Below are 12,604 nucleotides of genomic sequence, written 5' to 3' on the forward strand. Positions count from 1 at the left end.
TGATTATACTTAGTGAATTAAAAATATTTTACGATTCATAAATAGGAGCAGTGAAAAAGCTATGGAAAAATGAAATAGTTTTTGAGGTTATCCGGTACGTAAAAAACGCTAAGGTGACAATGGAATCTGGTGCTCGGACTGGTGGAGGACTGCTGCGGAATATTATTGGTTTAAAAAAATATTGTGTTGTCTTCTAGACTTCTTCTAGGTATAATTAAAATGTAAGAATTAAAGGACTGACTATCGAAACTTATTTTATGTCATAGTTTTATGTACCTAGGTACTAGGAGTCCCTGACTCGAACGCCTTGACACCTTAAGGGCCTAAATTGTTTGCACACACACGCTCGATTTTGCTCCGCCCCCGTTCATTCATATTTCGGGTCTAAGCAGCGTCGGCGCACCACTGTAGATGTTTGCCCTAGCAAACCAAGCTCTATGTAAAGCAATTAGGATTGAGTATTGCTTATTACCCGCATCCGTAGCGCTCGTTTGGCAACGTCGCATTTTAGTCAATTTGAAACCCAATAAAGAATCGCTACAAAATATTATATGAGGCTTCGTGTAAAATTTGAACTAGCGATTGCCCGCTCGGGTCACAAAATTGCTATCGCACATTCCGAGGTAACTATGCAATTTCCCGAGAAAAAAGTAGCCCTTTCTACAATTATTGTTGATATTATGAGTGTAAATCTCATGATATTAGTTTAGCTAGTTAGGGCGAGAAATACAAAATCATACAGTTGCTTTCGAATTTTACTTATTTAATAGGTATTTAATTTATTCGGAACTTATTTAAACAATATGTTATTGAATTAATTAGTAAAGTGTTAAGGAATATTTGTGGCTTAAAACAATCATTGTAAGATCTGGCTATAACTTTCTTAAATCCTTGAATGTAAATAAAAACTTATACCTGATAGGTTTCTATTTATTTTTAATGCATATTTTGTTTTCCGTTTTAAAGAAACACTTATCTTTAAAACGGAACATCTCACATCCAGGTAATTGGTTATCGTAAATATTATAATATTCAGTTAGTTTTATTTCAAATTCAATTTTTTATTGCACATTAAGTGTCTTTACACAAGGTCTTAAATCAATAACAATTAAACTTCAAACTAAATAATACTTAAACAGTTAACAATGAATAGATAAGTTTGTAAGTAAATATAAGAATTATTTTGAGAGGCATGGTTCAGTAATCGAGCGGAGGTCAATAAAAAGGCAATCAAACAGTCCAATTACTAGCACGGGTCAACACAAATCAATCGGTTATTGATCACGAAACTTCACAAAAAAACAAAGGAGAGAATATGTCGACAGATCGCCAAAGCAAAAAGCAGACAGACCTCGTATAAAAACACAATATTAAAAAAAATACATATCTATTTGTTTGTAACCAAATTCTATTATTAAAATTCTAAGGCTGAGTTGCACCATCTTACTTTAACTTTAACAAACGTCAAAATTCTGTCAAACTCCATACAAAAAGGACCGGTTACCGTTATAGTTACGGTCAAAGTTAGGTGGTGCAACTCAGCCTAAAACTAAGAAAGATTGAAGAAAAAGAAACATTTCGTTTTAAACCTTAACCGTATGACAATAAAGTGCACAATGGTATTTCGTATTGCAACCTAAGCCCTGATTGTCTCTTATTGGTCGTAGTAAAAATATAGTAAAATGCGTAACCAATTAGAGACGCGGTGAGCACGTGACCGGAGCGATGCGCTTACGCTAAAATTTCTACAAAGTGGTCAGGCGGAAGAGTCCCCGATAGTACCTATAGGTACGTACGTCAATAGTTTAAATTAGTGTAGTGTTGTTTTTATTACGAAAATATTTTAATTACTTTAGGAGTAGCTAGTATTTTAGGTTTGTCTTACCTGAATAGATACCTGCCTGATTTCTGAAATTAAGTCTGATTTGTCCAACATGTGTTTTATGATGGTTACCCTATTGCAACAATCATAGTCGAAATTTTATCAATTGAACGAGTCGCCAATTTGCCTTCGGCATTTCATAGAACAGCGAGCGTTTATAAACTGACGACGCCGTTTGTAAAATGCGGAATCATACAATTTGCCTGCGACATTGACACGATAATGTCAGTATCAGTTGCAGGTGCGAGGCCAGCTGAGGGCATAAAAATATGTTATAATGACCGAATCTAAGTAGAATTGCAACAATCTATTGACATTTAAAATCCGTCAATAATTAAAAGATAGTTTTTTTAAATCAAATACTTACATCATCATTAACATTTTCGACTTCTAATTGTCTTTACATACAAATCTAGTTTTAATAATGATGAAAACTACTAAAATAAATCATCCAAATTGGTTTAGCCGTTCCATGTGATGCTCAACCATTCTTAAAATACTCGTACTAATGACACAACAATTACTCACCGAAACGAAGTTTGTTGACTGAAAATGAATTCATAGAGCATGTTATGTTTCTAAACTCGAGCTGCACTGTGTTTCTCGGAAGAAGCGGCACGATATTGTTGTTGCCGGTTTCGTCGAAGTCTATTGGCGCCATTTTCGACGCTGCACTGTCTTCGACTGGACTTTTCGAGTCACTTCTCACTTCGCATTCCCATTCGCCCCACTCGACCGTTCCACTCTGACTGATCACAGCATTCACAGCTTATCATTCGCGGCAGTGATTCAGAAAGAATCTTCTAGTTCGAGTCCCTTATCGAGTTCCTGTCAGTAATAATCCACTCGAAGCGTCCCTGGAAAAAACATTAGATATCGTTATTTGTAAACATTATGCCAGACATTTGATAATTAATAATTAGTAAACGTTATCTGTTTATATTGCGAAAACTTTCATCACAACACGCGCTCGATGAGTAGAGTTATCATGATAGGTAGGATTAATGAATCAAGTTATGTAAGAATGTTATACTCTCTGTAGGGATGTATGTTCCGATTAATGCTAATTAATGTAAGTAAGCTGACACCTCTATGAGACATACTCCCTTGCCCTTTATGTGACTAGGAACTGTAGTGGGCACATAAAAGGAATCATAAAACAATACAATTATGCCCATGCACTTTGAATATATCATAATATCAACATATTTAAGGTTAGTCAATTTATTTTAAAAAAAATTCGCAGCGGTAATATTGATTTAAATGTATTTTTTATATCATATCAGTCACATTACCCTTGGTATTGTGATACCAGGAAAAAACAATGCCCTCTGAATCATACAAAATATTTTTTAATATGGCGCTTAAACTTATCAGCCAGTTAGTTACTTTACTTTCCGTCAGCAATCAGTTAAGTAAAATGTAGCGATGTATCCACCCGAGTGCTCTAGGTCAATGTAACGACCTTTAACTATTGTCTAAAATAGCATCTCTTGATTATTGTATTATGACTAAAATTTAGTCTAAATTCTGGCGCACTCAGTTGCTCTGGCAACCGTGAAATAAGCTCTAACTGTACCTACTTAGTATTTCCACATGTATTTTTCGTGGGAGGTTTCATTCTGGAAACTTCTTAATACTCGGCGTTATTACGTACTTTGACGAGTACGTGCGTGCTGTGGATGTTATGAATGTTACATTCCGGTAGAAATTAGACCACAATGTCAATAACAATGTCAGCTATTGCGATTCAAGTGTTATCTAGGTTAGACGGCTAACGCCCCTCAAAATCTGACTTTGCACGGTTGCTTGCGCAATTCGAGCAATGCTAACATTGCATTTTGGTTCTGCTATCGTCGTATTAGGAAAACATGCAAGGGTCCAAAGTGGAACATATTATTTGTTATACAGGGTGACTGGAACTGAACCCGCCATAGCTAATAGGCGTATAGAGGAGGTCATTTGCTAATTATTGAACCATACTTTCTATGGCTAAAGTTTTATAGTTTAGGAGATATGTCAATTTTTATACTTTTTTCAGATTTTTCCGAAATTTGACCTAAAAACTGCTTCAATTTTTTTTCTCGTGTGATTTCAACAGTTTTTTATATTTGATATTAATATCGAACATGTCTTTATTCAAATAAAATAAATTTCTGATCCAGATAATGATTGAATAGCTAGTTACGAGCCGCCAAAGTTCAACAAAAGTACAAACCACGATAAAAAATTCTACTTCAAATTCGATTGAAACAAAAATTAATGGTGGTAATGGATTGCCAATAATCTTAAAAATATCTCCAGCTTCTCTTCTTTCCAATGATACATCACACGTTGTAATTGGATATTGAAATTTATCAAAAATTCAAAGTTTATGGAAGAAAATGGAGTAATAATACAAAAATTATCCATACAAAGTTGATTTTGAATTTTTTTAATTTTTTTTTCTTTATAATGTGATTATTATTTTTAAATTCATTTAAAAAAAAACACGAAAATAGTTATGAAAAGGAGTATAGCAGAAAATATGAGTTGTTTGAAGAAACTTTGTATGGATAATTTTCGTAAATTACTCCATTTTCTTTCATAAACTTTGAATTTTTAATAAATTTCAATATCTAATTACTACGTATGATATATCATTGGAAAGAAGAGAAGGTAGAGATATTTTTAAGATCATTGGCAATCCATTATCACCATAAGTTATTTCTTAAATCGAAATCGAATTTGAATTTTTTATCGTGGTTTGTACTTTTGTTGAACTTTGGCGGCTCGTAACTAGTTATTGAATCATTATCTAGATCTGAAATTTATTTTATTTGACTAAAAGTTTATTCGATATTAGTATCAAATAAAAAAAACGGTTAAAATCATGCGAGAAAAAAAATTTAAGCAGTTTTTAGGTCAAATTTCGGGAAAATCTGAAACAAGTATAAAAATTGTCATATCTCCTAAACTATAAAACTTTAGTCATAGAAAGTAAGGTTCAATAATTAGCAAATGACCTCGTCTATACGCGTATTAGCTATGGCGGGTTCAGTTCCAGTCACCCTGTATATTAATTAGCTTTTGCCCACGGCTTCACCCTCTTGAAATTCAGTTTGTCACAGATCGTCATAAAACGCCTGTATGTTATTTTGAGCTACAAACAATAATACTGTAAAGTAGGTACTTTAAAATAGGATCAAAGGAAAAAAATATAGAATAATGCGTTAGACTGCTTCATGGTCAAGTGCTAGGCGAGAGACTCTACTTGGGGCGTCTGGGTTCGAGTTAGAGAGATTAACCTATATTTATCAGTTTGGTCACATAGATTCAAAGCTCATTGCTTTAAGCGACTACTTAAGTCTATGAAGTAGTCAATCTTTACAAGCTAGCTAGATTTGAATGTAAAATTTTCTACACAGCCTTAAGCACTCAAAATCACATGCTCATCATATGTTAAATTAGAGGAGCGGAACCGAATATTGGATACGTGCGCAATACTGGATACTCCAATTACTGAAAAAGTAACAACGCTATCTTCATGAAATATTTAAAACCAGTTGGTCAATGCAATGTTGGGGATAGTTTCCTAAACGGCATCGCCATATTTCTCTTTACTTGGCAATCAAATTTTAAAGTGCGTTTTTCGTTCGTCGTTTTATTTTTGATATTGACTTCAGGAGGCAATAGAAGTACTAATAAGTGATGTTTTATTTTAGTGATAGTACATTATAGCCAGGTATAAAGTTATTGAAGCATATTAAATGCGTTTTCTCGATAATTGGAATAGGTTAAAATTTTCGTAACGGTTTTCGTAAAAATAGGTAGTTACCTCAATATTGGATACCTAGCTATTCCCGATACTGGGTATCCAGTATTGGCTCTGTGCACGATTACAGCGCCAACTAGCGTCCACAACTTTGTAGGTTCTGTCACATTGACATTTAGGTCGTTATTTGTGAAAAAATATCGAAATGAAAAAATAACAAATATTTTCGACTAATAAATTGTTGTGATACCACGATTTGGGTGGAAAAAAGGTATTGGCTGGACAAGTCCGAGATGTAGAAGAATTAAGAACAAAACAAGGGCAGAGTTCAATAATTCACGCTCTCATCATAAGGCGAACATCTGTGCACATCAACTACTGTGACTCATTTTTGTACTACCACGTTGTATAGTCTAGTTATTTCCAAATTGTAAACGGCTATTGAACCAGCCCTATCGAAATACAGTCCACTCTTTTATTTAAGTTCCCAGTAGGACCCTTTTCATGTGATTAATTAATAATATTAAAATGTATTATGAAGAATCGCTTTGCCATTGACAGATACCTACATCTGTGTGCCTACCATGAGTTTACGTTAGGTGAGCTCGCTAGCGAATACGTCAAAAAATTCTATGAAGATTTTATTTCTTGAAAGTAGCCGCTAGGGGCGCTGCACAATATGTCATATATTTAAATGTCTTTTTTTTACGCAGTCGCTAGCGAGCACATCTAACGTAAACTCATGGTAGGCATACAGATGACAGAGCTTATATTATTTCTACTTTTGACCACCATGAGCGCTGCGATAGATTATGTTACCCTCACCCAGTACTTCGCAACCAGCGAATAAGGGTACCTATATAAATTGTAGCATTTATTATTCTTCTGAAAGTGTGTCATGCATAAAATGCTATAATTAAAAAGGAAATGAGGTATTTAAAAGGATCCAAAGCTTTTCGCGGGGCTCCAGTTTAGTCGTTCCAGTTGTTAATTTCTACTAAGGGTTTTAATGAGCTTGGACCTGTAAAATTTGAAAAAAAAAAGTTGAAAAGTGACTGCCGCGAAACTTAAACCAACTAAAATTACTTCTCAAGGATGAAAGAAAAAAGTTCTTAACGTGTTAATTCCCGTTTAATTTTCAAAAGCAACTGAACATGTACCTAATGTAATATTCTATAGATTTTTATGCTGGCTTCATTCAATAGACGCATGCGGTATATGAAGCACACCACACTGATATTGTGATTGTCACAATGTGAAATAGCCTAATCAATTGCGGAAAAAAGTGTAACAACTGTTTCATTATTGTTATCATATTTTAGCCAATAAAATATATACAGCAAAGTCGAACTTAAAGTCTTTTTCATATTAACGTGAAACCAATTACTGGTCTATGTCTTCAGTGTTCTTTATCGAACGTAATTGGAAATCAAATAATTTAAAACTTGGTGTCGTCTGTTGATTAATTCATAACCAAGCAATTGAGCACAGACGCATTGCGAATCAATTGGCATCAGTTTTATGATTTAATGTAGCCTTGTATAAAGCGATTGGTTTATATCATTGCTAACAATTCCGATCGTGTTTAGATCTCTACTGAATACTCCTTTATTTCCTTCCAATTAATTAATAAATAAACAAGATATTTCTTGTTTAGGATGAGTAACCTAATTATAATTATAAAATCGAGTCTATCGATATGTTTCTACAGTTTAATTGAATTATAGATTTCTCCTTGAAACTAACTTACTTTAATCGGAATCTAAATAATAAATTATCGAACTTTTTTTGGTTTTCAACCCAATAATCTAAATATCGTTTAATTATAAATGGTAAGCGTGAAGTTGAAACTAATATGATTTGTTTCAATGTTTTTTTTTTTTACTAAATTTGTCTATTTCTATAAATATATATCTAAATTTATTGTAAAAAAAAACAAAACGTCTCTCTTAAAAGGAAATTACGAGTAAATAAGTAGAGCGCCAACGCATAATGCGTGGCCGTAACCTGAAAGATTTTACACAGCCTAAATGCCTGAATGCTTGCACAATACTGGTGTGAACACGTATATTAGTTCGCTAATTACAGTTCTTTCAGAGGTCGAAGGATATCCAGTGGTGTAACAAACACAGCTAATGATTGGTAGATCGAACCCGGTCGATTTTTTCAGCGTTCGTAGAAAACGATCTTCCGCCGATTTGCATTTAGGTACTGGATGTTAGCGGTACAGAGATTGATGTACTTCAGACGGATTCTGCATTTTGTTGCAAAACTGAGCATAAGGTCGGTAATGTTGATGATGTCGAGCTTAATGTGCTGTACATAATTAAAATTTGTAATTCTTGCAATATTTAATTATTTATACCTCGGTAATTAGGTTGCAAAATATTTATTTATCTAACCTCTGTTTGTCTTGCCTGCGAGAAATTAACAGGATTTTTTGGCGACGGCTGCACGTTGGTTGATTCGCAGACCGAAATGCCATGTTGCGGGTTCAAATACCATGACGTGTTGAGTGGAGTTATGGATGTTTAGGTAGAATACACTAAGTAGGTAACTTAAATTTTTTTCTGTTAAGTTTTTAAGTGCGATTTTTTCTTAGTTTTTTGCTAGTTAAAAAGTGTGTAGGTATAATTATTTATACAGGGTGTTTGGCGCATCGTGTGCCAAAATGATTTGGCAGATAGAATGGGTCATTTCCTATATTTTCAGCCCCCATAACACGTTCCATGCCAGGCGGCTACTTTTATATTAATTTTTTTAGTAATTTCACCAAAATACCCAAATCGCATCATTTAATTTCGATTAAAAAAAAAACTACTAGGCGTAGCCTCAAAGTAAATATTTTGTTTTGACGTGCATTGATGTAGGGTTGCATCAAATCTAAATTTACGGGCAAATATCATCTAGTTTTTTTTAAATTCAGCTTTGAAGTTTTCCGAAAAGTTAAAAATGGACTGAACATTTAAGTTTACATGGCTATAAAAAAATAAATAAAAGAGATAGCGATCTTCGGATTTTATCAAAACTTCTCTAGTCTATCCCCATTCAAACGGTATACTAATCTTATTTAAATAATAACAATAACTTCACAAATTCCTTAAATCAGTGCATTGACTCTACTCGGACTGATTTGCGAAATTTGTGTTTATAGCCCCTTTTTGTGTTATTAAACACCTAACAGGTAAAAATTATTTATCTTATGCAATGTAAAAACCTTTTCCCTATCGTTTTTCAATGTGGATTTCTTGAATTTAAAGACGAAAATAATTATTTTGATCGTTTATTAATTATTACAAATTTAGTTCAAAATGACCGCCTCGGCAACGTATACACTCACGACATCTTCTTCTAATTTTGACTATTGTCGTATGCAGCCACATTTCTCTTTTTATCACTACAAAGGCGTTTTCTACTCGTGGATTGGAAGAGATGGCCCTATACAGTGGCCTGCACGTTCCCCAGACCTAATTCCGTTAGATTTTTACGTCTGGGGACGAGCTAAAGAACTGGTGTACGTAACGGATTCAAACAATAGAAGAACTACAACAACGAATAGAAAACGCCTTTGTAGTAATAAAAAGAGAAATGTGGCTGCATACGACAACAGTCAAAATTAGAAGAAGATGTCGTGAGTGTATACGTTGCCGAGGCGGTCATTTTGAACAAAATTTGTAATAATTAATAAACGATCAAAATAATTATTTTCGTCTTTAAATTCAAGAAATCCACATTGAAAAACGATAGGGAAAAGGTTTTTACATTGCATAAGATAAATAATTTTTACCTGTTAGGTGTTTAATAACGTGCTATTACACAAAAAGGGGCTATAAACACAAATTTCGCAAATCAGTCCGAGTAGAGTCAATGCACTAATTTAAGGAATTTGTGAAGTTATTGTTATTATTTAAATAAGATTAGTATACCGTTTGAATGGGGATAGACTAGAGAAGTTTTGATAAAATCCGAAGATCGCTATCTCTTTTATTTATTTTTTTATAGCCATGTAAACTTAAATGTTCAGTCCATTTTTAACTTTTCGGAAAACTTCAAAGCTGAATTAAAAAAAAACTAGATGATATTTGCCCGTAAATTTAGATTTGATGCAACCCTACATCAATGCACATCAAAACAAAATATTTACTTTGAGGCTACGCCTAGTAGTTTTTTTTTTAATCGAAATTAAATGATGCGATTTGGGTATTTTGGTGAAATTACTAAAAAAAATAATATAAAAGTAGCCGCCTGGCATGGAACGTGTTATGGGGGCTGAAAATATAGGAAATGACCCATTCTATCCGCCAAATCATTTTGGCACACGATGCGCCAAACACCCTGTATAATTATAACTGCGTCCAAACTATGTCTCAGGATGAGAAGAAAGCTTGTGAAATAGTTTTGCACTTGATAGTTAACATTCTAAATGTAATCTCATAATCAAGGCCTATGATATCATGTCCTATTTGGTCTTGGCTTGGTCGCTGTGTAGGTAGGCTTTATAGGCAAATAATGATTAGAAGGGATCACCTTTTTTAGGGAATTCCCTACAAACTAAATATTTACTTAACATTTTTACCTGTGTTATGATAGTTAAGGTGAGCAAGTATGGTTATCTTTATTAATATTCTATACTAGCTGTGCCCGCAACGCAAATAGTTTCAATAACATTTCCCGGTTTTTCAACATTTTTCTTTACTGCGCCGCCCCTATTAGATATTGGATGATGTTAATAGTCTTATTTTTTTAAATCGGGTCAGTTAGTTCCTGAGATTAGCGCAAAAAGTTTTCAAACAAACTCTTTAGCTTTATAATATTAGTAAGTACTTATGAATGTATACAGATTGCGAATTGAACAAGAAGCGCCTTGTATTTCGAACTGCAGCTGCCTGGGGTAAACACTCAATTCGTAAATTATCGAATAAATGAGAAATAAGTAAGTGGCTGTTTCGAAACGTTTGCCGATTGGTGCCTGCATACGCTTTTGCAAGATAAACTAAATAGGCAATATTGCCAAATTGCAGCTGTTTATTGAATAAATGCATTATATTGCATTTTGCAATGTATGTCGCGTTGCCGAAATATTGGACTTTAATATCGAGACAAACGTGCTGTTAACGTATGTTATAATTTGTAAACATTATGTTGTAGGTGTATGATATGACTTCAGCGACCTTAATAGACAATAATAATATGAATTATTTATGTACTTATCATTATTACATAGCTGCCATTGTATCATACCAGCCCTTGAAAATATCGATCGTGGTTTGAAGCCATATTCATTGTTCTGACTGAAACTATTAAAGAACTAATCAATGGCAAATGTACAGTCGACAGCACATCGGCTTTTTAAAGCAAAATAGGACTTATTACAAAAACATTAAGATGCAACTATATTTATTGAGATGTGCTGTTACTTATACATATTATCTGTGGTAATAGGTTTTTTAATTAAATTAGTTTTGATATAAAGTAATGTGTTTTTTATAGTCAAGATTCTTTATTAACGTGTAGATGAATATTGTCACGTCCACTGTCCTATAATTAAGATATCAAATGAGCGAATCTTTTTCTTTCCTCCTCTTGATATGTTAAAACTAATTTACTCTTTTGTATTGTCTTGTATCTTGTCTTTGATTATATTTTTGACGTCTATGAAAACGCTGTGTTTTCTTGCTAAAAAGTAAATAAAATCCCTATAACACATAAGCGCCCTATGGTCCTGCGTGAGGCACAATCAATACCACAATATAGGTACTATAAGTATAAGGATAAAATAAATAAAAAAAGTTCTAGACAATAAATAACAAAACAACTAACAAACTTTAATTATGATGTGACTATTAATAATGCCAGTTAATTATTTGTTATTTCTTCAAACGACTTCCATCCCCAAAAAAAAAAAAAAAAAATTCAAACGACAATTTGTGTTTGCGCGCCTAATTAGTAGGTACCTAAACAATAAAGAAAACGCGAATTATGAAATTACTTTAATTAAGCGACGACTGGTCCAACAGAATTTCCACTAATAACTATTATAGAGTAACTGGAGCACTTATAAATATTTTTATTGCGTAATATAAGTCTAGTTAATTGATTTTAACTAAGTATATCTTGTTATAAACCAGTTTTAATAACTGCAAAACCGATAGGAACCAATCTTTAAAAGTTTGCGTCTGCGACTCTAGTTGCATAATCGTAACATCAAGTGCTTACTTACATAAAATGGCATAGTATAGTCACACAGAACACTTTCTAAATCTGTTATTTTCCATCTAAGAATTGGGTCAACCAAAATAAAAAGCGTTTAAAAAGACGCAGAAATTAATATACACAACCGAAGACGGTAACTATGAAAAAAAAACACGTGAAAAAAGAAAGTTCGAGTTGAGTCACACGATTTTGAGGGTAACTTAACACGTGGTTTGTTATTGTTTCGTGATTGGAGGAAAATACTCGTACGCCCTGAATAATATTTTTAATTTAAATTAATTAATGTGTTTATATTTACAAAAGCTCGTATTTTCCGCGTCACAATTTTATTTTAAAATAACTACCTTTAAATAAATTATTTTTAAAATAACGAATAATAATGTTTCTTATTACTTACTTTTTAATAAAACAGCGTTCTTCACTTGTCATTCCACTTAAACTAATTGAAAACAAAAGCTATCGACGCGCGAGTTTGAACGCGGATCGAGAATAGAAAGTGACACAGGCTCGCTCCGCCACCGACCGAGTAGCACTGGCGAGTAATGGCGATGCATGGCCCATTCATTCAATTGATACTATGTTTTGATTTTATCAATGCTATGCGGGCACCATAAAACACAATAACCTTTTTTTACGAAACGTCACTATAACCACAGTTTTAGCTATTGTTGAGGCTATTGTTAATTGAATGCTTCATATTCTGTGAAACGATATTCTGGATTTTAACGAGGAAGAGATTATTTTAGTTAAATCAT

The 12,604-nt window shown here is 33.3% G+C and overlaps 1 protein-coding gene across 1 annotated transcript in view; it reads right to left on the reverse strand.

Annotated features, from left to right (window-relative positions):
* LOC114365522 (ATP-binding cassette sub-family G member 1) overlaps positions 1–12,376 on the reverse strand; it is a 34,532-nt gene extending 22,156 nt beyond the window's left edge. The window contains exons 1-2 of the mRNA XM_028322117.1: positions 12,247–12,376; positions 2,411–2,739 (exon numbers count right to left, since the gene is read on the reverse strand). Coding sequence (XP_028177918.1) covers positions 2,411–2,543 — 133 coding nt within the window. The 5' untranslated portion in view covers positions 2,544–2,739; positions 12,247–12,376. The remainder of the gene's footprint in view (positions 1–2,410; positions 2,740–12,246) is intronic.
* Positions 12,377–12,604: the final 228 nt, after the last annotated feature.

The sequence above is a fragment of the Ostrinia furnacalis genome, unplaced genomic scaffold (genome assembly GCF_004193835.3).
Source record: "Ostrinia furnacalis isolate ACB-3 unplaced genomic scaffold, ASM419383v2 OfSCF7594, whole genome shotgun sequence".
NCBI lineage: Eukaryota > Metazoa > Arthropoda > Insecta > Lepidoptera > Crambidae > Ostrinia > Ostrinia furnacalis.